The sequence below is a fragment of the Gopherus flavomarginatus genome, chromosome 18, assembly GCF_025201925.1.
Source record: "Gopherus flavomarginatus isolate rGopFla2 chromosome 18, rGopFla2.mat.asm, whole genome shotgun sequence".
NCBI lineage: Eukaryota > Metazoa > Chordata > Testudines > Testudinidae > Gopherus > Gopherus flavomarginatus.
Window position 1 is genome coordinate 25,190,886 of NC_066634.1, and position 25,237 is coordinate 25,216,122.

Sequence of the window (25,237 nt, forward strand, 5' to 3'; positions counted from 1 at the left end):
GGGCCCATAGGGGAATGGAGGGGGGGTCTGTGGGGATATCAGGGGGTTCGGGAGTGCCCATAGGGGAATGGAGGGGGGGTCTGTGGGGATATCAGGGGATTTGGGGGGCCCATAGGCGAATGGAGGGGGGGTCTGTGGGGATATTAGGGGGTTCGGGGGGGGTCCATAGGGGAATGGACGGGGGGTCTGTGGGGATAACAGGGGGTTCAGGGGGGCCCATAGTGGAATGGAAGGGAGGGTCTGTGGAGATATCAGGGGGTTCAGGGGGCCCATAGGGGAATGGAGGGGGGTCTGTGGGAGGATATCAGGGGGTTTGGTGGGCCATTGGGGAATAGAGGGGGATCTGTGGGAGAATATTATGGGGTTCGGGGGGGCCATTGGGGAATGGAGAGGGGTCTGTGGGAGGATATCAGGGAGTTCGGGGGCCCCATAGGGGAATGGAGGGGGGTCTGTGGGAGGATAGCAGTGGTTTGGGAGGGGTCACACAGGAGCACAGAGGGGGGCCATGGGGGGATGCTGTGTTGGGGTGCTAGCTCCTTGCGGGGGTTGGAGAGGGAAGATGCCCTCTGGTGCCAGGGGATGGATCCAGCCCAGGGCGGTGTTTGGGTTTAATCCCCCCTACCTGGCACAGAGTTCCCAGCCGGGAGCTCACGGCGTCGCCCAGCGGGCCCGGGGCTCACGCTCTTCCAGAACGAGTTCTCGTCCTTACACATCCCTTTCTGCCTCCCAACCTCCTAGGCACTGGGGAGATCAGCCTCGTGTGGAACCCCTGCAGGTGGGCCAGGAGGGGTGAGCCTCCCCACCCCCCGAGATTCGCGGTTTCCTACCTGCAGTCCTCTCCGAATCCAGATTTCCACCCCCTGTCTCTGCCGAGAAGGGGGAGGTCGTCGCCTGGGGTGACCCAAGGGGGCAGAGATGCCTTCGTCGGAGAAGGAGCGCAGGGCCCAGAGGCGAAGCAGAGACCCCTCCCCATCCCGGGGGCACCAGGGCGGGCGCTGGGACTGGAGCTGCCCTGAGACGCGGCGCCGGCTGGAGGAGCTGTATTTCCGGGAGCAGGATTACATCCGAGCGGGCTCTGAGGACAGCCGCCAGTTCTGGGCCTTCTTTGAGCGGCTCCAGCGCTTCCAGACCCTGAAGGCTGAGGGGGAGCCGGCGCCGCGGGCTCCCCCGGCCCGGGCTGACCCCTCTGCCGCCCTTGGGCTGGCTGGCCTCCCGCAGGAGTACGACCCACGCTACCGGATCAACCTGTCGGTGCTGAGCGGGGACGTGGAGGGGCTGGCGCGGGGCAGGAGCGGGGGTCCGCGGCGGGGCCCTGGGGTGCCGGCCGAGCGGCTCTCCCAGTTCCGCGCTGCCCTGCTGCATTACCTGGACTTCGCCCAGAAGCAGAGCTTTGCCAAGCTGGCCAAGCTGCAGCGGGAGCGGGCAGCCCTGCCCATTGCCCAGTACCGCGACCGGCTGCTGCGGGCCGTGGCCCAGAACCAGGTGGTGGTGGTAGCCGGCGACACGGGCTGTGGCAAGTCCACACAGGTCCCCCAGTACCTGCTGGCGGCTGGGTACAGTCACGTGGCCTGCACCCAGCCACGCCGCATCGCCTGCATCTCGCTGGCCAAGCGGGTGGGCTTTGAGAGCCTGCACCAGTATGGGGCTGAGGTGAGTGGGGCTGAGGCCAGGGGCGGCCCAGGGCTCCGGCAGGGTCTGTGCCAGGCTGGGGGGATTAGTAGCCAGTTTGGGAGATTGGACTGGGAGGATGTGAAACCTGCTGTGTCCCCCTGTTCCTGGCCAGAAGTCCCGGCTAACCTGGTGGGGGTCCCAGACGAACAGACCCCATGTGGCCTCTCGCAGTTCTCCCCTAGCCCCGCTGCAAGGGGGCAGTGGGTGAGATTGTATGCAGGGAATGGGGGCTGGGCCATGCCTTGGGGGTTACAAAGAGCCCTGGGATCTAGGCTGTGCCCTCCCACTCCCCGTGGGGGTCTGGGCCATGCCATGGGAGCAGGCAGTGCCTGGGAGTCTGGGCCGAGCTCTCTCAGGGCAGCCCCATGCATTTCAGCACCAGCTGTCTGGGGTGAGCACCATGGTCCCTCCTTGCTGGCCCTCTGCCCCGGCTGGCAGGTGCTGGGCTTCCCCCCACCCCTGGCTGACTGCCTGCCCCTGCTCCTCCCCAGGTGGGATACCAGATCCGCTTCGAGAGTACCCGCTCCCTGGCCACGAAGATCGTCTTCCTGACGGAGGGGCTGCTGCTGCGGCAGGTGCAGCGTGAGCCGGCGCTGCCTGGGTACCAGGTGCTGATTGCCGACGAGGTGCACGAGCGGCACCTGCATAGTGACTTCCTGCTGGGCGTGCTGCGCCGCCTGCTGCCCTCCCGCCCTGACCTCAAGCTGGTGCTCATGTCGGCCACCATCAACATCCGCCTCTTCGCAGGGTACTTCGGGGGCGCACCCGTGGTGCAGGTGCCCGGGCGGCTCTTCCCCATCACGGTGAGAGCACGGGGTGGGCGTGGCTGGGAACTGGGGAGCCCCTTGCTGTACCCCTACAGCATCCTTGGGGATCTCTTGCCTGGCGCTGAGACGTGGCCACCTCTGGGGTGAGGCACCTGGGTTGTGTGTACAGCAGTGGTCACCAAGTGATCTATCGCGCTTGGCAGGTCGATCCTAGGGGATCTCCCTGTCGATCGCAGCCGATCGGGGCTGCCGCTGACAAGCTCCCTGCCTGCCCCAGCCCCATGCTACTCCTGGAAGCAGCCAGCATGGCCCCGTGGGCAGGGGGACAGGGAGGTCTCCCTCCGCTTGCTGCTCCTGCCTGACAGCACCGGACCCGCAGCTGCCATTGGCTGGGAACAGGGAGCTGTGGCCAATGGGAGTTGTAGGGACGGTGCTTACAAAGAGGGACAGCATGCGGAGCCACGTGCCACCCCCTCCCAGGGGCGCAGAGGTGCGTTGGCCGCTTCCGGGAGCGGCATGGGGCTGGGGTAGGCAGGGAACCTGTCTTAGTAGCAGCCATGCTGCGCTATCTGGGAGCCACTGGAGGTAAGTGCTGCCCAGCCGGAGGCTGCACCCCAACCCCCAGCTCTGAGCCCCTCCTGGAGCCAGCAGCCCATACCCCCTCCTTCACCCCAGACCCCCTCTGGATCCCCAAGCCCCAGCCCTGACCCCCCTCCCAGAGCCAGCACGCCCACCCCCTCCTGCACCCCAACACTCTGCCCCAGTCCGGAGCCCCCTCCTGCACCCAAACTCCCTCCCAGAGCTTGCAGCCCTCACCGCCTCCTGTATCCCTGCCCCAGGCTTAGCCCAGAGCCCCCTCCCACACTGCAAACCCCTTGGCCTCAGCCCAGAGCCTGCACCCCCTGCCGAACCCCAGCCCCTTGCCCCAGCTCGATGAAAGTGAGTGAGGCTGGAGGAGAGCAAGTGATGGGGTATGTGTGTGTGTGTGGAGAGGGGGGGCTTGTGTGTGTGTGTGTGGACTGAGGGGGGTGGGGCTTTGGGGAAGGGGCGAGGTAGATCCTGGGTTGCCGATAAATTCAAAATATGATCTTGGGCATAAAAAGGTTGAAGACCACTGGTGTACAAGGACCCCTCGCCTGGTGCTGAGATGAGGCCACCTCTGGCGTGAGGCACGGGGGCTGTGTGTACAGGGACCCCTCACCTGGTGCTGAGACGCATCCATCTCTGGGGTGGGGCATCGGGGCTGTGTGTACAGGGACCCCTCACCTGGTGAGACGCAGCCACCTCTGGGGTGGGGCACGGGGGCTGTGTTTACAGGGACCCCTCACCTGGTGCTGAGATGCAGCCGCCTCTGGGGTGGGGCACAAGGGCTGTGTGTACAGGGACCCCTTGCCTAGTGCTGAGATGCAGCTGTGTCTGTACACAGGTGAATTAGAACCCAGGAGTCCTGGCTTCTCAGCCCCCCTGGTTCTAACCCACTGGACCTCACTCCCCTCCCGTAGTGGGAATAGAACCCAGGAGTCTTGGCTCCCGGTGCTGAGCCGGCTAAGCCACGCCCCTCTGCCTGCACCTCCAGCCTGCTGGGAAGATGGGGGTGGTGTCCCTGTGGGGCCGGCTGCCCAGCGTGGGGCTCTCTCTGCCCTTTGGCCACGGCGTCTCTGCTTGCCCAGGTTGTATACCAGCCCATCCCCCAGGAGGAGGCAGCAGCGAGTGGGAAGCCGGAGCAGCTGGATCCCCGGCCCTACCTGCGGGTGCTGCAGGCCATCGACCACAAGTACCCGCCCGAGGAGCGGGGCGACCTGCTCGTCTTCCTGAGCGGGGTGGCAGAGATCGGCGCCGTGCTGGAGGCGGCCCAGGCCTATGCCACCCACACCCAGCGCTGGGTGGTGCTGCCCCTGCACAGCACCCTCTCCCTTGCCGAGCAGGACAAGGTGGGTCTGGCGGCAGGGCTATGGGTGAGCCTGCTGTGGGGAGAAGAGCAGGGAGCTGCTGGCAGTGGGGGGCTGGCCTCAGAGATGGGGCTAGGAGGGGAATGTGGCAGAGGAGCTAGGGAGTGGCTGTAGGGGCTAGGAAGGGAGTGTGTTGGGCGGCTGGGGGAGTGGTGCTGTGGGAAGGGCAGGGGAGTGACTGTGCTGGGCAGAAGGAATGTGTCGTGGAGGGTGGCTGTGGGGGGGGCTGCAGAGGGGACCAGCAGGGTGTAGCAGGGGCTGTGACTCCCCATCTCTCCCCTCCCTCCAGGTGTTTGACATGCCCCCCCCTGGAGTCCGGAAATGCATCGTCTCCACTAACATCGCCGAGACCTCGGTCACCATCGATGGGGTGCGCTTTGTGCTGGACTCTGGTGAGACCCCTCAGCCTCTTGCTTCGGAGGTGGGGGGCCTGGGCCGACACCAGCTGGTGGGGTGGGGGCTCCGCACTCCAGGCCGGCCTGGGACCCCCCTTTGGCAGGGGCTCTGAGCACTGCAGGATGGGGGCGGGCGGGTGCTGGGGGAGGCCGGTGGAGGTTGTCACCAGAGCGTCTGCCTGTCCTGCCCCCCAGGGAAGGTGAAGGAACTCAGCTATGACCCCCAGGCCAAGCTGCAGCGGCTGCAAGAGTTCTGGATCAGTCGGGCCAGCGCCGAGCAGCGGAAGGGGCGTGCGGGCCGGACGGGCCCTGGTGTCTGCTACCGGCTCTACTCTGAGTCTGACTACGACGCCTTTGCCCCCTACCCGGTGCCGGAGATCCAGCGCGTGGCGCTCGATGCCCTGGTGCTGCAGGTAGGCAGAGCCAGGGTGGGGTGGGGATCTCCCCCGTCCCCAGGCGGGGCTGTCACTACTGGTGAGAGCTGTCCAGCGAAGGGGGGAACCTGGGTAGATGCTCTGGTCTGGGGGGAACTTGCCCCCCATTTCCAGCATCACGGGAGCAAGTGCTGGGCCCAGCCCCGGCAGCCCCCAGCCTCTGGGACGCTTCCAGGGGTTGCCGAGGGCTGCGAGGCACCTTTGCGTGAGGAAGGCTTGTCTGTCCCTGCCGGGGGTCAGCTCTGACTCCACCGGCTACAGGCCACTCGAGCCCTCCCCTCTCGGCCTGCGCAGGCTCTGCCATCGTGCGGGGCAGCAGCAGACACCCTCCAATGCCCGAGCCCTCCAAGCGCCACCCTACGGCATCCAGCCCCTGTTCTGCTGCTCGCAAAGGAGCAGCATGCCCCAGCTCCCCGTCACCCCAGGAGCCCCAGCTCCCTGTCACCCCCGGAGCCCCAGCTCGCTGTCACCCCAGCTTCCCATCACCCCAGGAGCCCCAGCTCCCCCTCACCCCAGCTCTGCGTCACCCCCTGTCACCCCAGCTCCCCATCACCCCATCACCCCCAGAGCCCCAGCTTGCCGTGATCCCTGCTCCTCTTCACCCCAGCTCGCCGAGCCCCAGCTCCCCGTCACCCCTGGAGCCCCAGCTTGCCGTCACCCCAGCTCCCCGTCACCCCCGTCACCCCAGCTCCCCGTCACCCCAGCTCCCCATCACCCCCGGAGCCCCAGCTCCCCATCACCCCAGCTCCTCGTCAACCCCGGAGCCCCAGCTCCCCGTCATCCCAGCTTCCCATCACCCCAGGAGCCCCAGCTCCCAATCACCTCAGCTTTGCGTCACCCCCTGTCACCCCAGCTCCCTGTCATCCCAGCTCCCCATCACCCCCGTCACCCCAGCTCCCTGTCACCCCTGGAGCCCCAGCTCGCCATCACCCCAACTCCCCGTCATCCCAGCTTCCCATCACCCCAGGAGCCCCAGCTCCCCGTCACCCCAGCTCTGTGTCACCCACGTCACCCCAGCTCCCTGTCACCCCAGCTCCCCATCACCCCAGCTCCCCATCACCCCATCACCCCCAGAGCCCCAGCTTGCCGTGATCCCTGCTCCACTTCTCCCCAGCTCTGCATCACCCCCCTCACCCCAGATCCCCATCACCCCAGCTCCCCATCACCCCCAGAGCCCCTGCTTCCCGTGATCCCAGCTCGCTGTCGCCCCAGCTCGCTGTCACCCCAGCTCGCCGTCACCCCTGGAGCCCCAGCTCCCCGTCACCCCAGCTCCCCATCACTCCTGGAGGGCAAGTAGTGAAGGATCCCGGGTGTGTCTCTGTATCCCAGTTTCACCCCCAAAATCCAAGCAGGGTCACTCTGTGATTTGTGGGTTTTCGTGCCCCACCTGCAGTCTGTCGATCCATCTTGCGCTCAGAGTAAGTCGGTGTCCTTATGACCCCCCCGATACTCAGCCAGGGTGAGGTGAGCGTCTCTTCCCCCCTGCCTAGCAGGAGCACCTGGGTCGCTTCTGGCCTGCTTGTCTCACACACCTTCCGAACACACTTTTCCGGGCAGATACGCAGCCCCTCGCACATGACCCGCACGTCCGTTCTGCAGCGGTGACGCCGTCCAGGCAAAGGTCTAATCTTCCATTTCTCCACCCTCCAGATGAAGAGCATGGGGCTGGGTGACCCCCGGACCTTCCCCTTCCTAGAGCCACCCCCCCAGTCCAGCCTGGAGATGGCCGTGCGCTATTTGAGGGAGCAGGGGGCCCTGGACGGGGCTGAGAGCCTGACGCCCATTGGGAGCCTGCTGGCCCAGCTGCCCGTGGACGTGGTGATCGGTGAGGTGCCGTGGGGGGCTGGGCATGGGGAGAGATTGGGAGGGGCGCCAGGGGCATGGAGAGGGACTTTAACCCTTGGGATGGGGGTGGGAGGTGGTTCGCTGCCCCCGTGCCCGCGTAACGCTCTCCTTCCCCCCGTCCCCCTGCAGGGAAGATGCTGGTTCTGGGCGCGCTCTTCGGGCTGGCTGGGCCGGTGCTCACTGTGGCGGCAGCACTGAGCGTGCAGTCCCCCTTCCTGCGCCCCGTGCGTGGCAACCCTGACTGCGCCACGGCCCGCCGGCCCCTCGAGAGCCCCCATGGCGACCCCCTGACGCTGCTTAACACCTTCAATGAGTGGGTGCAGGTGGGACTGGCTGGCCTCAGCTCGGGGGGGGCAGACCCCTTGAGTGGGATGTGTTGGGGGTGGTTACATCCTGTGGGGGGTCTGGGGGAGGAGATCCCCTGTGGGGGGGGAGATCCCCCATGGCGGGAGCTGTGGGGGGGGCTCTGAGGGGGAAGATCCCCCATGGTAGGAGCTGGGGTGGGTGTCTGGGGGAGGAGATCCCCCATTGGGGAGATGGATGTGTGGGTCGGGGGGGAGATCCCCCATGGCGGGAGCTGGGGGGGTGTCTGGGGAGGAGATCCCCCATTGGGGAAATGGATGTGTGGGTCGGAGGAGGAGATCCCCCATGGCGGGAGCTGGGGTGGGTGTCGGGGGGAAGAGATCCCCCATGGGGGAGATGGATGTGTCGGTCGGGGGGGAGATCCCCCATGACGGGAGCTGTGGAGGGGGGTCTGAGGGAGGTGATCCCATATGAGGGAGATGGATGTGTGTGTGTGGGGAGATTCCCCTGTGGCAGGAGCTGCGGGGGGAGGGGGTCTGAGGGAGGAGATTCCCCCATGGCAGGAGCTGCATGGGAGGGTCTGAGGGGGGAGATCCTCCATGGCAGGAGCTGCGGGAGGCGTCTGGGCGAGGAGATCCCCATGGCGAGGGTTGTGGGGTTCAGTAAGATGGCCCCCCACCCCTCCCCTAATAACCCGGGGCTTCGGTGTGGCTGGCAGGTGAAGTCGGAGCGGGCCGGTGGCTCCCGGAAGTGGTGCCGGCACCGGGGGCTGGAGGAGCACCGGCTCTACGAGGCGGCCAACCTGCGGCGCCAGTTTCAGGTGGGTGCAGCAGGCGAGGGGGCTGGGTATCCCCCCAGAACCCAGCCCCTTCCCCCCGTAACCTCCTGTCCCCCATCCCCAGGAGCTGCTCCGGGACCACGGTCTGCTGGAGGCCGTGCAGGGGCCGAGGGACAGCTACGCCCGGCAGAGCCGGCACCGGGCGCGCCGGGAGCTGCACCGGCTGCAGCGGCGGCACGAGGAGACGGAGGGGCGGAAGCGCAAGGTGCTGAAGCTGCAGGGAGGGGAGGCTGGCTCCTCCAGCGACGAGGGCGAAGATGCCCGCAGCGCCGGGCCGCCTGGGATCGATATCCAGGTGCGTGGGAGGGGGCCCCAGTGTGGGGCAGAGGGCCCCCCACGTCTCACCACTCACTGGGGCCAGAGCCAGCACCAAGAGCTTTCTACTGCCATGTCCTCCCCCCGCCAGTAGGAGGGATCCAGGAAGGAGCCTGGGAGGGGAGTGGGGTCCAGCGGGTTAGAGCCGGGGGGGGGGTGGGGTGGGGTGGGGTGGGGGCTAGGAGCCCGGACTCCTGGGTTCTGATCCTGCTCTGGGAGGGGAGTGGGGTCCAGCGGGTTAGAGCGGGGTGGTGGCGTGGAGGCTGGGAGCCCGGACTCCTGGGTTCTGATCCTGCTCTGGGAGGGGAGTGGGGTCCAGCGGGTTAGAGCGAGGTGGTGGCGTGGAGGCTGGGAGCCCGGACTCCTGGGTTCTGATCCTGCTCTGGGAGGGGAGTGGGTCCAGCGAGTTAGAGCGGGGGGGGGGGGTGGGGGCTAGGAGCCCGGACTCCTGGGTTCTGATCCTGCTCTGGGAGGGGAATGGGGTCCAGCGGGTTAGAGCGGGGGGGTGGGGTGGGGGCTAGGAGCCCGGACTCCTGGGTTCTGATCCTGCTCTGGGAGGGGAGTGGGGTCCAGCAGGTTAGAGCGGGGGGGTGGGGATGGGAGCCAGGACTCCTGGGTTCTGATCCTGCTCTGGGAGGGGACTGGGGGCTAGTGGTTAGAGCAGGGGTGGGGGTTGGGAGCCCGGACTCCTGGATTCTCTCCCCAGCTCTGGGAGGGGAGTGGGGGCCAGTGGTTAGAGCAGGGGGCTGGGAGCCGGGACTCCTGGATTCAGTTCCTGGCCCTGTCTCTGTGACACTGGTCCTCGTCCCCTCCCCTCTCTGCACATCAGTTTCCCTGGGTGTAAGGTGGGGCCATGCCCCTGTGTGGCTGAGGGGCTGTGGGCACCGAGCCTGGATCCCGTGGCTGCGGCAGTGCCGGCCCCTCCCTGCTGGGAGCCCGGGAGCGTGGGCCCGCAGGGTTTGCTGGGATGGGGGCAGTGCAGGGCTCTGCCTGCAGGGGCCCAGGCGGGGCAGTGGTGTCCCTTGCAGTGGGGTGCTCCTAGGTGCTGCTGGGGGGGCCCTGAGCTCCTCTCAGCGCTGCCCCCATTACACCCGTCGCCCCTTCCCTCGCAGGACGTCAAATTCAAGCTGCGGCACAATGTGGACGAGCTCCAGGCCGCGGCTGGCACGGCCCTGTCCTCCCACCAGCTTGCCCTGCTCAAGCTGGTGCTGTGCAGGGGTCTCTACCCCCAGCTGGCTGTGCCCGACCAGTACAACAGCTGCCGCAAGGACTCTGACCAGGTGCGCTGGGCCCGTCTCTGCTCTGGGAGCGGAGCGGAGTGGTGGGGTCTGGGGAGTAGAGCAGGGGGGCTGGGAGCCAGGACTCCTGGGTTCTATCCCGGCTCTGGGAGGGGAGTGGGGGCTGGTGGGTTAGAGCAGAAGGGGGGGCGCCAGGACTCCTGGGTTCTATCCTAGTTCTGGGAGGGGGTGGGGTCTGGGGAGTAGAGCAGGGGAGGGAGGTGGGAGCCAGGACTCCTGGGTTCTCTCCTGGCTCTGGAAGGGAAATGGGGGCTAGTGGTTAGAGCAGGGGTGGGTGGGAGCCAGGACTCCTGGGTTCTCTCCTTGCTCTGGGAGGGAAATGGGGCTAGTGGTTAGAGTGGGGGGGCGTGGGAGCCAGGACTCCTGGGTTCTGTCCGGGCTCTGGGAATGTTGTACAGACAAAACTACACAGGATCTTTTCAGGAGGCAAGACAAAGATGCCACATTTATTATGATAATTTGATTTATGATCAATAACTAATATCTTAATCCTTGTACACACACACACACACACACACACACACACACACACACACACACATATCCATCGGATGTTCTGCATGAGTTCGTGGCTTGATTTTGCAGCTTCGGTTGGTAGCTTGTGGCGGTAACTGGCCAGGAAATCTGGGCACAAGGACGAGCTGGGTCTCTGTTGGGCCTGCACCGATGCCCTTCCATGTTGCCAGCAGAGTGTTACCCTCCAAAGTCTCCCATCTCACCCATCCTTTTTGTAGGCTTTAGTCTGAATCCAGGCTCTGTAGGTCTTGCTGTGTCACTGCCTCTGGGTTTGGTGACTGATCACCTGTCAATTGCAGGCGACTTTCAGCCTGGGACCTGGCTTTGATCTTCCTTCTATTGCACCTTTTCTTTTCAGGGTGGACTCTGCTTACTTTGTTAGGGCTCTTGTCTGCATCTTCAGCTGGTGGGGTTTGAACTTTATTTCATCAGGACAGGCTGGGGCTGGAGGTTGATTCCATCGTCCATACATACCTCAGTCACACATCTAAACTAACTAATAAGATTACAGCCGGGTTTGCAAAAAGGAAGGTTGGAGGAAGCTTTTACAAAATGGAGTGAGCATTTGAAAATGGGGTTTGAATTACAATATGGCAAACCGTGAACAGAAGTTGCAATGTAGACAAGTGTAGTGAATGGTGAACAGAAGTTACATTAAAAGAGTGAACAATTAAAAACAATTTCATTTATCAGTTCTACAGGAGGGGAGTGGGGGCTGGTGGGTTAGAGCAGGGGGGGCTGGGAGCCAGGACTCCTGGGTTCTCTCCTGGCTCTGGGAGGGGAGGGGGGCTGGGCTAGAGGTTTGGGAGTCTGTGAAGGAGGAAGCCCGGGAGAGCCATGCCCCATGCAGCACCCGTTGCAGTCGCCCAGCATGGTCGCTGGCCCGAGCCCTGACGCCTCATCTGGCCTCCTTGTAGATTTTTCACACCAAGAACAAACAGGGGATTATCCTGCACCCGACCTGCGTCTTTGCCAGCAGCCCAGAGCTGCTGCAGGCCACAGAGGAGAAAGCAGAGCCCAGGAGGAGCCGAGGTAGGGAGAGGGACGGGGGGTGGCCTGGCCCCAGCCCCTTGGCAGAGCTCCGAGTCTGGCCAGACCCAGCAAGGGCCCTTCACCCCACGGCAGAGTGACTGGGTCCCAGAGAGACGCAGGGACTAGCCTGGGGTCACACAGGGTGTCTAGGGTGGAGTTGGGGCCCCTGGAGTCCAGCCCAGCCCCTAAGCCTGCTGGCCCCGCTCTGAGCAGTGGGGCTGTGGGCCATGACCCCCCGTGGTTGTCCCAACCCCAGCGCAGGGCTGAGCTGAGACCCCTCTTGTGGCTTTGAGGTTCCCAGGATGGGTTGAGCAGCCGGCATCAGCTCCTGGCCTTTGTCTCGCTGCTGGAAACCAACAAGCCCTACCTAGTGAACTGCCTGCGGGCACCGGCCCTGCAGGTGGGTGCCTGGCCCTGCCCCCTGTCCCCCGACTGGCCCCCTGCCTGGCTCCCCTGATGCCGTGCCTGGCCCCTGCCTGGCTCCCCTGGCGCCCTGCCTGGCTCCTCTGCCTGGCCCTGCCCCCTGGCGCCCTGCCTGGCCCCTCTGCCTGGCCCTGCCTGCTGGCGCCCTGCCTGGCTCCCCTGGCTCCTCTGGCCCCCTGCCCTTTGCCTGGCTCCCCTTCCCCCTGGCCCTCTGCCTGGCCCCTCTGCCTGGCCCTGCCCCCTGGCCCCCAACTGGCCCCCTGCCTGGCTCCCCTGGCGCCCTGCCTGGCTCCCCTGGCGCCCTGCCTGGCCCCTCTGCCTGGCCCTGCCCCCTGGCGCCCTGCCTGGCTCCCCTGGCTCCTCTGGCCCCCTGCCCTTTGCCTGGCTCTCCTGCCCCCTGGCTCCCTGCCTGGCCCCTCTGCCTGGCCCTGACCCCTGGCGCCCTGCCTGGCTCCCCTGGCCCCCGACTGGCCCCCTGCCTGGCTCCCCTGATGCCCTGCCTGGCGCCCTGCCTGGCTCCCCTGGTGCCCTGCCTGGCCCCTGCCTGGCTCCCCTGGTGTCCTGCCTGGCCCCTCTGCCTGGCCCTGCCCCTGGCGCCCTGCCTGGCTCCCCTGGCTCCTCTGGCCCCCTGCCCTTTGCCTGGCTCCCCTTCCCCCTGGCCCCCTGCCTGGCCCCTCTGCCTGGCCCTGCCCCCTGACCCCCTGCCTGCCTCCCCTGGCGCCTTGCCTGGCCCCCTTCCCTTTGCCTGGCTCCCCTGCCTGGCCCCCTGCCTGGCTCCCCTGGCGCCCTGCCTGGCTCCCCTGGCGCCCTGCCTGGCCCCTCTGCCTGGCCCTGCCCCCTGGCGCCCTGCCTGGCTCCCCTGGCTCCTCTGGCCCCCTGCCCTTTGCCTGGCTCTCCTGCCCCCTGGCTCCCTGCCTGGCCCCTCTGCCTGGCCCTGACCCCTGGCGCCCTGCCTGGCTCCCCTGGCCCCCGACTGGCCCCCTGCCTGGCTCCCCTGATGCCCTGCCTGGCGCCCTGCCTGGCTCCCCTGGTGCCCTGCCTGGCCCCTGCCTGGCTCCCCTGGTGTCCTGCCTGGCCCCTCTGCCTGGCCCTGCCCCCTGGCGCCCTGCCTGGCTCCCCTGGCTCCTCTGGCCCCCTGCCCTTTGCCTGGCTCTCCTGCCCCCTGGCTCCCTGCCTGGCCCCTCTGCCTGGCCCTGACCCCTGGCGCCCTGCCTGGCTCCCCTGGCCCCCGACTGGCCCCCTGCCTGGCTCCCCTGATGCCCTGCCTGGCGCCCTGCCTGGCTCCCCTGGTGCCCTGCCTGGCCCCTGCCTGGCTCCCCTGGTGTCCTGCCTGGCCCCTCTGCCTGGCCCTGCCCCCTGGCGCCCTGCCTGGCTCCCCTGGCTCCTCTGGCCCCCTGCCCTTTGCCTGGCTCCCCTTCCCCCTGGCCCCCTGCCTGGCCCCTCTGCCTGGCCCTGCCCCCTGACCCCCTGCCTGCCTCCCCTGGCGCCTTGCCTGGCCCCCTTCCCTTTGCCTGGCTCCCCTGCCTGGCCCCTTGCCTGGCTCCCCTGGCCCCTTACCTGGCTCCCCAGGCCCCCTGACCCCTTGCCTGGCTCCCCTGGCCCCCTGCCTGGCCCCCTGCCTGGTTCCCCTGCCCCCTGGCCCCCTGCCTGGCTCCCCTGGCCCCCTGCCTGGCCCCCTGCCCTGGGTCCTCTCCCTGCTCCCGTGCTTCCTGATGTCACCCCTGCACTGTCCTCCCCGTCCGTGCCCCCTGTGACCCAGGCCCCCCATAGCCAACCATTGCTTTGCCCCCCAGGTATCTCCATAGCCGACAATTGCTATGCCCCCTCCATAACCGACCATTGCTCTGCCCCCTGCCCCCCCATAACCGACCATTGCTCTGCCACCCGTCACCCATAGCCGACCATTGCTCTGCCCCCTGCCCCCCCGGTATCTGACCATTGCTCTGCCCCTGCCCCCCCCCCCGGTATCCCCATAGCCAACCATTGCTCTGCTCCCTCCATAACCGACCATTGCTCTGCCTGATGTCCCCCCATAACCAGCCATTGCTCTGCCTGATGTCCCCCCATAACCAGCCATTGCTCTGCCCCCTGCCTCCCATAGCTAACATTGCTCTGCCGCCTGCCCCACCCCGGTATCTGACCATTGCTCTGCCCCCCCCCCCCCACTGGGTTTCTGACCATTCCTCTTCCCCCCTCCCCCAACCGGCTATCTGACCGTTGCTCTCCCCCCCACCCACCAACCGGGTATCTGACCATTGCTCTCCCCCGCACCAGCCAGGTATCTGACCATTGCACTCCCCCCTGCCCCCTCAGCATCTGACCACTGCTCTGCCCTCTGCCTCCCTGGTATCTGACCATTGCTCTCTCCCCCAGGCTCTCCTGCTGTTCTCCCGCGCCCTGGACACCAATGCTGATTGCACGCGGCTGGTGGCTGACTCCTGGCTGGAACTGCGTGTGCCAGACAGCGCGGCCGCCCTGCGTCTGCTCTCCGCAGCCCTGCAGCTCCGCGCCACCTGGGAGAGGCTCCTGAACCGGCAGCTGGAGGGGCGGCGTGGGGACCCAGGGTGCGGGCCGGACCCTCGAGAGATGGCGACGCTGAGGCAGGGGCTGCTGGATTTCCTGCAGCACGAGGTGTCTGCAGCTTCCCCAGTGCAGCCGGGCCAAGCCAGGGTCTGCCCCCGGGCAGCTCTGGCCCTGGAGCCCCCCAGGGAGACCTTTCCACTGAGCTTTGTACCCCTCTGCTCTGCAGGCAGCTCGGAAACATCCTCCCTAGCCTACAGAAGGGGAAACTGAGGCATGTGGCAGGGCCTGCACAGGCTCATGCCACCAGTGGGAGCACAGCTGGCAGCTCCTTGCCGGGTGTGCGCTGTCCGGGACAGCTCTGACCCACACGTCAATACGAGGGGCTGGGGGGCAGCCTGGGCACTGGATGTGACCTCCACCACCACCAATCCGCACATGGTGTGTTTGCAGGGTGTGAGCCCCTCGCCCAGCTGCTCCCCTTGCACTGGTGTGGGTGGAGGGTGCAAGTAGCTGGGTGCCCCTGGGCAGCTCCCCCCTGCACTAGTGAAGGTGGAGGGTGCAGTGTCACAGAGTCACCGGGTGATGCTCTGGAACTGCTCCCCACAAACCCAGTCAGAAGCCTCCTCTCCCTTGGAGCAGACTGTTTTTAGGATAAGAAGCTCACACGGCTTCACCTCCTGGGTCTCTCCTTGGAGCATTCAGCATCCTCTGCCCCTCCGTGCGCTTCCCCCAGTGGGGTCCTGGGGAAGCCACAGGGTCCTGCACCCCCACTGCGCAGTCAGACGTGACTCTCAGCCAGCCAGTAACACAGAGGTTTATTAGATGACAGGAACACGGTTTAAAACAGAGCTTGTAGGTACAGAGAACGGGACCCCTTTACTGGTTCCATTCTGGGGCCCAGTGAGCCAAACAACCCCGTCTGCCCTCACTTCCCGTCCCCAGCCAGCTCCAGACTGAAACCCCCTCCAGCCCCTCCTCTCTGGGCTCTGTCTCGCTCGGAGCCAGGAGGTCACCTGAGCTCTTTGTTCTCCTTTAGCTACTCCCTTGCAGGGGGAAGGGCCCCGGCCATTCTTTGCCAGGAGACAGAGTGTCGGCCATTTATGCACTGGAGACTTAAGAAAAGCATAGGGGAAACTGTGGCACCCACACAGTATTCAGAGGAGACATTAAGAACAGTCCCACTTTGTCACATGCAGGTAGTGGGGTGCCCCCGGGCAGCTCCCCCCGGTGCTGGTGGGGTGGGGGTGCAGGTAGTGGGGTGCCGCCGGGCAGCTCCCCCCGGTGCTGGTGGGGTGGGGGTGCAGGTAGTGGGGTGCCGCCGGGCAGCTCCCCCCGGTGCTGGTGGGGTGGGGGTGCAGGTAGTGGGGTGCCCCCGGGCAGCTCCCCCCGGTGCTGGTGGGGTGGGGGTGCAGGTAGTGGGGTGCCCCCGGGCAGCTCTCCCCTGTGCTGGTAGGGTGGGCGGGTTGCACAGGGCGTTGCACAGACTGTGTGCCCGGGAATGCAGCCCCCTCCGGGCAGGGAGGAGCAGCCAGGCGGGTAGTGGGGTGACACAACCTCGTCCCCTGGGGCTAACCTCCCGGCGCCCGCTGCAGGTGCAGTACAGTCTGTGCCTGCTGACGGCGCTGGAGAAGCAGAACCTCTACGTGGGGCCCCAGACAGTGGCGGCCGTGCCCGGGCTCCCGGGGCTGTTCCAGGGGGTGGAGATGACGCCGGATGAGGAGAAGGGCGGCTACAGGGTGACTGAGTTCCTGACCTACAACTGCCTCACGGTGAGTGCCGGGAGCCCGGGGCTCCCCCCTGGATAGGGGCTAGTGGCCTGCAAGGCAGGGGCTCCCTATGCCCCCCCAGCTCCTCTGGCCCAGATTGGGGGGCCCCGAGGAAGCGGCTATGGGTCCCTCACCTTCCCTCCCTGCCCCTCCCCATCCTGAACCGGCATCCCCAGGCGAAGGCTCCGTGTCCCACCCTGCTCCCTGGATCGGGACCGGCAGCCCCTGAGGCGAAGGCTCCGTGTCCCACCCTGCTCCCCTCCGACCTTGCCCCTTGCAGAGTGACACCGACCTGTACAGCGACTGCCTGCGCAGCTTCTGGACCTGCCCGCACTGTGCCCTCTACATGCCCTTCACCCCCCTGGAGCGCATGACGCACGAGAGCGGCTGTCGGCCCCAGCTCCAGGAAGGTGAGTCTCTGCTGGTCCCCGGGGCCGCGCTGGGCTGGGACACGACACGTTCCAGGGCTGGCGTTCCCCGTCCGGTCACCGCGCAGGCCTGGGGGTCTCAGCCCAGCCGGTCCCTGCCCCAGACGCTGCAGTCGCTGGGGGCCGCCTGCCGCGTTACTCCACGGGGACGGTGCGTCCCAGCCAAGTCACCCCTGGGGGGTCCCTGCTGCCAGGTCGGCTGCTCGGCCCATCCAGTGACGCCGTTTCGTCTGCTCTTGCAGCTGCCCCGGAAGAGGCCGCTGAGAGTTCAGCCAAAGCCACTGCTCTGCAGAGACCTTATCACTGCAATGCCTGCGAGCGGGACTTCACGTTCACGTCCACAGAGATCCTGCGGCACAGAAAGCAACACCAGTGACGGCCAAGGCTGTGACCAGGCCTAGCCCTGACGGGAGCCTAGTGGTCAGAGCTGGGAGCCAGGACTCCTGGGTTCTCTCCCTGGCTCTGGGAGGGCAGTGGGCTCGGCTGGAGGCCAGGACTCCTGGGTTCTCTCCCCAGCTCTGGGAGGGCACGTGGTCCTGCCCCTACAAAGCATGGTAGCCCATCCTGGCTGCACTGGTCGGACTCGTGGTGCAGGGTTGGGTGGGAGCTGAGTTCTGCAGCGTCGCTCCCTTGCTGACTCCCAGGTTAGTTCGTTATGAGTCAGGTTGGTGGGTTCGTTATGGGCAGGCAGAGACCCCCTGCCCGTGGGTCTGTCAGGGTGTTGCTTCGGTGCTGATTGGACTGGGCCTGTCCAGTGAGACCAGAGGCCCTGCTCCCCCTGGCGGGGACGTGTCGGGTGTTTATACGTGTGTGAATAAATGTCCCTTGGCTGAGGAGCGCAGCCTCCGAGGTGTGTCAGAATGGGGGACCCGGGCTGTTCAGGGGCGTCTGATATGCAGCAGGCCGGAAGGGGGTGGCACAGTAGCCCCTTCTGTTCCCAGCATCTCTGCGTCTGACAGCCCCAGACAGGCTGGGGCCAGGGGCTGGAACCTTCGCGTGGGCGTGGGGCAGCCCGTACCTGAGCCCTGGCTGGCTCAGTGCAGCTCAGTGCCCTGCAGCCCCTGGGGCAGCCCCTGGGACACCTCTATTCTGCCCCAGTCTCTGCAGCAGCATCGGAATAGATCCATGCAGGGTAAGCCTGCGTCCGTCCCGGCAGGGAGCGGGAGTGGCAGTGAGCGAGGGCCTGGGCAGGAACTGGAGCCGGGTGGTGCGATGGGACGTGTGGCAGAGATGGGCGCAGCAGGAAGTCAGCAAGGCTTAGCTGGAGCCTGAGGGTTGGGGGCTAGGAGAGTCCGAGATGGTGCCCAGGTTACAGGCTGAGCGTGAAGGCGTGTGCATGCGGGTATCTCCATGAGATAGGCATGTTCGCATGGGCAGCGTGCACACTCTGTCCATCTGAGATTGGACTGTGGACGCACCAGGAGACGGAGGTGCAGCCCAGCCAGTCACTGGCTGAGGGGCTGGCTTCTCTGCCTGCCCTGCCGGAGCTGCTGCCTGGACTTTGCGTGGCCACGGGGTGGCAGACTCGCTCTGTGTTTGCAGGATTTTCTGGCGTGTTCGCAGCTCCTGCTCTGAGCTGTCCACGCAGGGTGGAGAGACAGGGACCTCCTGTGTTTGTCAGGATCCTCATTAGTGATGGTTCACCTGTTATTTATTCCATAGAGGCTTTGACTGAGATTAGGGCCCTGTCGCTCCGGGTGCAGCCCAGACCCCGGCCGAGATCAGGGCCCCATCATTGCAGGTGCTGCCAAGACCCTGACCGAGATCAGGGCCCCGCCGCCGTGCGGAGACCCCAGCTGAGATCAGGGAGCCATCGGGCTGGGCGCTGCCCAGACCTCGACAGAGATCAGGGCCCTATTGTGCCAGGTGCTGCCCAGACCCCAACCGGGATCAGGGCCCTGTCGAGGTGGGGGAGCCAGGACTCCTTTGTTCTATCCCCAGCTCTGGGAGGGGAGTGGGGACTAGTGGTTAGAGTGGGGGGGGTCTGGGAACCAGGACTCCTGGGTTCTCTGCCCAGCCATGGGAGGGGAGTGGGGGCCAGTGGGATAGAGCAGGAGGGGCTGGGAACCAGGACTTCTGAGTTCTCCCCGGCTCTGGGAGAGGAGTGGGGGCTAGTGGGTTAGAGCAGGAGGGGCTGGGAGCCAGGATTCGTGGGTTCTGTCCCTGCTCTGGGAGGGGAGTGGGGGCTAGTGGGTAGAGCAGGGACTGGCCCAAACGACCGTTCACCCAAAAGTTACCTGAATTAATTTGCACCTTTGGCCTTGCTGTTTGGCCTGTCAAAGCTGAGTTCACAGACCCTCCGAGGGCTGACGCAATCCCTCGACTGCCGTTTTGGAAGGTCCCTTTTAAGACAATAACCGCTGCTGCCCTTGTCTGCATGCTGTTTCCAAGAGCTGCAACACTTTGTGATTTCTCCTTGCAGCACTTCAAGGGTTTCACATCCTCCTAATTCGGGATCAGCAGCCAGATGTGTTGATTACTGAAATGACAGGGGAATGTGGCCCATACATCGTTAATAGCCTGATTGATGACGAACCGAAGGTGTTGGGGTATCATGCAGAACAGGGCCTCCAGGCGCAGTGCGGTTTACTGGCCTGGCTCCAAGTTTGCAGTATGAAAGAGGGAGTGATCGCAGAGTCATAAATGGCTGGCAGGGTCTTGTACCACTGGCGTGTAGCCAGGGGCTGGAACAATGGAATTAATTCAGACTGATCCTTTGGACAAAGCATCACTCGAGGCGGGGGGACGTGGAGCGAATGCTTTACACAGAGGGGATGAGCTGGTGAGCTTAAAAGTCAGGACTCCTGGGTTCTATCTCCAGCTCTGGACATGTGTCTATAGCCCTGTCTCGTGGCAGGTTCATGCTGGAGGTTTATGACCCTCTGCTGGCTGAGGAGATGGGGGCTAGTCCTTCGGTGCCCGTGGTCCCGGCTGCTGTGTGTCCCTGTGCCTCACAGGTCTCTGGGGAGGTGCCTGCCAGGGGGTTGTGTATGTTGCGGGGCAGTTGGCCCCAATGCCTGGGGGTCACAATGGGGAGATGATCTCTCTCACCCTCCATCCATCTCATCTCCAGCGCCAAATTCAGTCAAAGGTCTAGGCATTCAAGTGTTTTTGAATCGCTGAAGCTGTTCCAAACAGCCTATCCCAGCTCGGACAGCAGGAGACCCTACCATAAACAATCACGTAAACAAGGCAACCCACGGGACAAGCCCGCTCCACTTCAAGAAAAATGCCGCTCTTTAAATGCAGAGGATTCCCCCGGTCAGAGCCAGGTCCCAAACATCCCGGGGGCTTGTCTCTCTTCTTGTGAGCGAAGCTGCCGCATAGAAACAGAGGTCAAATGAATCCAGCAATCGATCTGTAATTGTGTCACATCCTGCCCTGTGCTGGGGAATTAATCGGTCTGTCGAGGTTAATGGAATGTCAGTTAATTTCTTAGCGCGCGGTTGCCGGAGCTGCCTGGTAAACGCTTATTGATTTCAACACAATTAAAGATAAACTGAGCACAGGTGGGTCCGGGTGGCATCAATGCCACAGTGACACGGAGGAGGAATTGGAGGAGCAAATACTGGCTGTTTCGGTGCCCCTGAGTGCACAAGTGGCATCTACAGGTGTTTTCAAAGGGGACAGAGCAAGAGAGTCTGCCCTGGAGAGGGCCCCACCAAAATGACAAAGACAGAACCCTTGTCTCTCTTTCACAGCTGAGGCCCAGAGAGAGAGTGGCAGCAGCATTTTCAAATGAGCGCAGTGCCCTTTCAAGTGGCCACATTGTCCAGGGGTCTCAGCATGCTGGATGCTGCTGCTTTTTGGAGAAACGGGTCCATGGTTCAGTCCCTGAAGGGGAGAGGGGCTCTTCTGCCAAGCTGCCCCAAAGTGGCTGCCCTCGGTCACGCAGCAGGGGAGTTGCAGAGCAGGGATTTGAAGTTGGGTCTCCTGAGATGCCATCCAGTGTTGTGTGCCCAGCCACCCACCCATCCTGATTCTGGGTGCATTGTAAATACAGTGACAGCTTGGTTAGCCAGCTGCCTGTCTGCAGAGACAGGATGTCCGATCAGACACTGCTCACTCCCTCGGGGATGGCATCTCTCAGTTTGCGAAGCCAGCAGCTCCTCTGGGCCAGGCGCGTTAGATAGTTTAGTCTCTTTAAACAGACTCCCATCCCCATGCATTGGAGGGTTGTAGAGCAGGGCTGGGCTCCTCATAACTGGATATACCAATTAAGACTGGAGCCAGACCCAGGCCTCACAGGCTGCTCTCAGACCGGTGTAAATCCAGTGTGACGCAACTGAAGCTGGGGGCATTACATGGCCATATGTGACAGCAGCGCCCCCCGCCCCCTGACAGCTGCCCTACCCGACTGCAATCTTACTATTCCCGGAGAGAAGCGAGGTGTTCGTGCAGCCAGCCGGCCTGCGAGGGGGCAGGACAGGCAGCCATGCAGGAATGTGTTGATTTTCTCACAGCCAGAGGGGACATCCACGCTGTGGCTGAGACACGATAAATCCTTTGCGTTGTAAAACCAGCCAGCTCCTGCTGTTTAATTCGCCATGTGCAGCTTTGCATCCAAACTCTGCTGCGATTTACAAGTAGAGAGCATTTGGGAACCAGGCAGCTTGGGCTAGGATGGTGAGAGCCGAGCGCATTTGGAACTGCTCTTTAACGACGGATTTTTAATGATGATGTGACATTAAAAGTCCCCAAGACGGGATGTGGGGTGGGGGTGCTGTAGTATGAGATTTACAAACCCTCTTGCGCTAAGTGTTTAAATGATGGAAGCTTTGTTCCTGCGCAGTAATTAGGGCATAAATTGTATTTATAACTCATAAACAGGAATGTCACCAGTTTCATGAACTGAGGCTTGAGATAATAAAAGGATATTGTAGTTCATCATCGGGGCGATGGAGGGAGATCGATCAGAATTACAGCCTAGGAAAGCTGCATCCGCGAGTGGTGTTTCTCTGCCTGATGCGTGACTCGTTCAGTGCACGGGCATGGGGCCGAGAATGGAGATCATTGGGCTGGTGGGGGGAGAAATCCATCTGCCTCTGGGTCAGGGTGGTAGGGAGATGCTAGGCCTTGTATCTATGCCTCGTGCTGGCCCCTCTGAATGGGGTGAATTTGCCCTCTAGTCTCCATTCCCGAGTTCAAAGCAGCCTGACAGAGGCCCTGTATTTGTCATTTCCCTAACACTCCGCTCAAGGCCCCATCCATCCATTCGCCGCAGCAGAGCTCCCTCGCCCGCCGCTCGGCTGCGCCAAGGACCACAGGGGATACATTTACTTTACACATCGGATCCCGCCACGCCCCGGAGGCCGAGCAGAGACACTGTTATTGTAGGCAAAGAGTTATGGCCGCTCATCACACCGGGTGAGGGACGTGTGGGGAATGCAAAGCTGCTGGCCAGGCCAGGCAGGGGAATGAATCACTCCTAAACGGCGGTGCATGCGGAGAGGCCACCCGAAAGGCTGCTGAATCCTCTCCCAGAGCAGAGCGCTAAGCTGCAAAGAGCCTGGCAGCTGCGGAGGGATGGTGGAAAGTGTGTGTGTGTGTGGAGGGCAGAATATCTGAGCGGGCTGCCTCTCCGTTTGAATGTCCTGCCCCAGGCGGCCCCTCTCTGGTAAGCAGACTTTGGAGGGCGTGCGCAGCTTGTGGGTTATGTCAATGTGTCAGGGAGGGCAGCATTGCCTAGTGGTTTGAGCCGAGGTGTGCTGAGGGGGAGGGCATGTCTGGGTGTCAGGACTCCTGGGTTCTATCTACAGCACGGGGAGGGGGCGCAAGAAGGAGATGGGCTTCTCTCTCTCTCTGTTTGGGCACCAATCTCCATGGTCACGCAATGACCAGGAGCTGCAAGCAGCTTCCCTGCTGGTCTCCCTGCTGCTGTCTTCCAAACTCTTCTCCAGGAATCCTGACGAATGGTCAAGGACGAGGGCAGAGGGGTGGGAGCCCTCCAGGGCCTGGCAATGGCCAGAGACAGCCCCGTGTAATACGTGAGGGGGCTATAAAAGATTGTGGATGGCAGAGGATATTAAGGGCAATCACATAACTCAACCTCCCTAGATATTGTACCTGATGGATTTAAATATGCACCAGGTGGGAGAACATCGAAATGCCAAGAGAGAAATCAATGGATCAGAGACCAGAAGACCCTAACCCTAACCCTAACCCTGGGTTCGGCCTGGTATTTTTCAACTCAGTCTGCAGATGAGAGGTCAGGGCAGCAAGAAACTTCCCCTTAGCAAGTTTATAGAAAGAAGCAGCAGAGAGAATCGGCTGCTGGCACCACACCAGTCTGAGAATGCTGCCACCACACATAGGGTCAGCTGGGCTCTCCAGCTGATGGTCTCTCAAGCTAATGCAGGATAGCCATAGAGGACAAAAAATGACAATTGGACTTTGTGGAAAATTCCCTCCACCTCCCAAAGTTTTGGGGTTATTTTCATTGAAGCCGAATCCCCCTCAAACTCTTGTTTTCAAATACCTCGAACCTGGGAAAGGTTCTGTGTTTTCATCCAAAAAGGGGAAAAAAGGAAAATTTCACTCCAAATAGAAATTTTTCATGAAAATGGTCATTTTGGTCAAACCAACAAAGAAAAAACCCACAAACTTTTCATAAGAAAGTTTAGATGAAAAATATATCAACCAGCCCTGCCTGGGAATGCGAGGCATTTCCTGCTGCTGCCGTCTCTCTGTGGCTGTGCGTGGCCAGAACCACCTGCTCTGAGGAGCCCATGGGATGAGGCAAGGATGGGCATGGGCTCTCTGCCCTCAGGACTGCTGAGCTCTGAGCCAGCTGGGAAATCTCTCTCCCACATTGTCCGAGTTTTAAAGGCCGCATTCTCAAATGGGCTAGGAGTCTCCCCCTTTGATGTGAGTGGTGGCAGGTCTTGGCCTGTTGGGAAACCCTTCCCTAAAGGTTCCTGTCTTGTCCCTCAGAGACAGCCCGCGTCCCAATCACGCTCTGGGTGACTCACGTCGGCAGGTTGCTGGGTTTTGAACGGGGGGACGATCGTTTTGTGAAACGCTTTGTGCCACAGCAGGAGGAAACTAAGGGGCTGCCTCAGCGACTAGCTGCTCTGGCCATGTCCAGCAGACGCGCTCTGTGCAAGGCACGTTGGGGTTTTCAAGGCCTGACGGATCCGTCATGACCATCTGGCCTGAGCTGCTGCCGTCGCCCGGGTCAGAGGGGCTCATGCCATGACCTGTGCTGTACCAGAGCCAGGGGCTGAGCGCTGAATTCCAGTTACAGTCGGAGGCCATGGAGCAGGGCAGGAAGGTAGGAGGCCGATCTCCCCTCAGGCTGTGGCGGAGCCCCAGAGATGTGGGGAGGCCTGGACGTGGGTGCAGGGGAGTATCTGAATATGGAGCTAGCTGCTGTTGGTTTCGGGCCCTGTTTCTGCAGGCGGGTCACGTGGGTGTGTGTGTGTGGAATCTGCTGCCCTTAAGGCCTCCCCACCACTGGCCTTTATTTCTGTCTCCCACCTTCCTATCTCTGCTTTGCTCCTTTGTGTCTTCCCCATTTTTCCCTCCTCTGTATTTCCTGCCTTGTAGCATCTCCAATCCCCCACTGCCGAAGGCTCCCCTTTTCCCATGCCAGTCGCTAGGAGGGTCAGCAATGAAACAGCCAAGGGGGGAGGAAGAGGGCCAGGAGTGGCTTTGTTTTCCTGAGAAGTGGGCAAAAGTTTGGAAATGCAGTTTTCAACTGTCATTGTTATGTTTCAGTGTGAACAGCCGATAAGCTGAACATAGGGGGAGTTCACTTCTCTCTGAGCCATTATTTCAGGCTCTCTGCTCAGTAGCAAGTCAGAAATGGAGCACCCAGCTAAACTCTCCCACTGGGAAGGGAGGGGGCCCAATGGATTAAAGTGAGGGGATGCTGGGAGTCAGGACTCCTGGGTTCTATCCCCCTGAGCTCTGGGAGGGGAGTGATGTCTAGTGGTTAGAGCAGGGGTGGTGGTGGTGGCTGGGAGTCAGGACGTCTGGGTTCAGTTCCCAGCAGAGGCAGGCAAACTGGAAATCGGCAGATACCAAACATTCTCAGGTGCCCAGCACTTTCTGCTCCAGAGAGAGGGGCAAGCGGATACGCGGATTCATTGATTTACCTGTCCGGGGCTCCTGAGCTGGGCAGAGCGTATTTGCGAGTGTGTTCTGATTTGCATCCCCTGCCCCTGCAGTACACCTGCTAGAAGGAACCTGACCCCTTGTCCCTGTCTTCTCTGCTCCACAACAGACCAGGCGCCGATGGCTTTCCACAGAGAATACAGGGAACAGAATGAGCCCCCGCCCGCCCGACTCCAGACCGGGACTTGGCCCAGTAAGGGATGCACCGGGAGTGGGGTGTGGACTGCAGCGCTAAGGTGCTGCCATGCACAGAACCTGGAATTGGGGTCTTGGGCAGCAAACAGGCCCAGCGTAGGCCCCAGCTCCAGCGGGAGAGGAATCTTTGGGGGCGTGTGTGTGTGTGTCAGAAAACATCAATTAGTTGAAACTGAAACCGCAGAAAAAGAATTTTTAAACTCAGAAAATGTTTGATTCACCCTCCCCACCCTTGACATTGCAACTTTTCTAAACAACAAATTCTATGTTCTTGTTCTCCATGACTTCTCACTTGGAAATTCCTGCTAATCCCAGCAAAGAAACTTTAAAAACATTTTAAATTGAAACAAAACCAAAAGTTTTGGTTGACCCAAACTGACATTTTTTTCAGATTTTTTTGGTTTTTGACAATTTTAAGATT

The 25,237-nt window shown here is 62.9% G+C and overlaps 1 protein-coding gene across 2 annotated transcripts in view; it reads left to right on the forward strand.

Moving 5' to 3' along the window:
• DHX34 (DExH-box helicase 34) overlaps positions 1-17,339 on the forward strand; it is a 28,066-nt gene extending 10,727 nt beyond the window's left edge. For both annotated transcript variants that reach the window (XM_050928400.1, XM_050928399.1), the window contains exons 2-17: positions 739-1,650; positions 2,163-2,474; positions 4,109-4,369; positions 4,677-4,779; positions 4,978-5,195; positions 6,867-7,041; positions 7,191-7,384; positions 8,083-8,184; positions 8,267-8,497; positions 9,630-9,797; positions 11,249-11,363; positions 11,657-11,763; positions 14,160-14,417; positions 15,902-16,078; positions 16,356-16,485; positions 16,746-17,339. In XM_050928400.1, coding sequence (XP_050784357.1) covers positions 916-1,650; positions 2,163-2,474; positions 4,109-4,369; positions 4,677-4,779; positions 4,978-5,195; positions 6,867-7,041; positions 7,191-7,384; positions 8,083-8,184; positions 8,267-8,497; positions 9,630-9,797; positions 11,249-11,363; positions 11,657-11,763; positions 14,160-14,417; positions 15,902-16,078; positions 16,356-16,485; positions 16,746-16,879 — 3,420 coding nt within the window. In that variant the 5' untranslated portion in view covers positions 739-915 and the 3' untranslated portion in view covers positions 16,880-17,339. The remainder of the gene's footprint in view (positions 1-738; positions 1,651-2,162; positions 2,475-4,108; positions 4,370-4,676; positions 4,780-4,977; positions 5,196-6,866; positions 7,042-7,190; positions 7,385-8,082; positions 8,185-8,266; positions 8,498-9,629; positions 9,798-11,248; positions 11,364-11,656; positions 11,764-14,159; positions 14,418-15,901; positions 16,079-16,355; positions 16,486-16,745) is intronic.
• Positions 17,340-25,237: the final 7,898 nt, after the last annotated feature.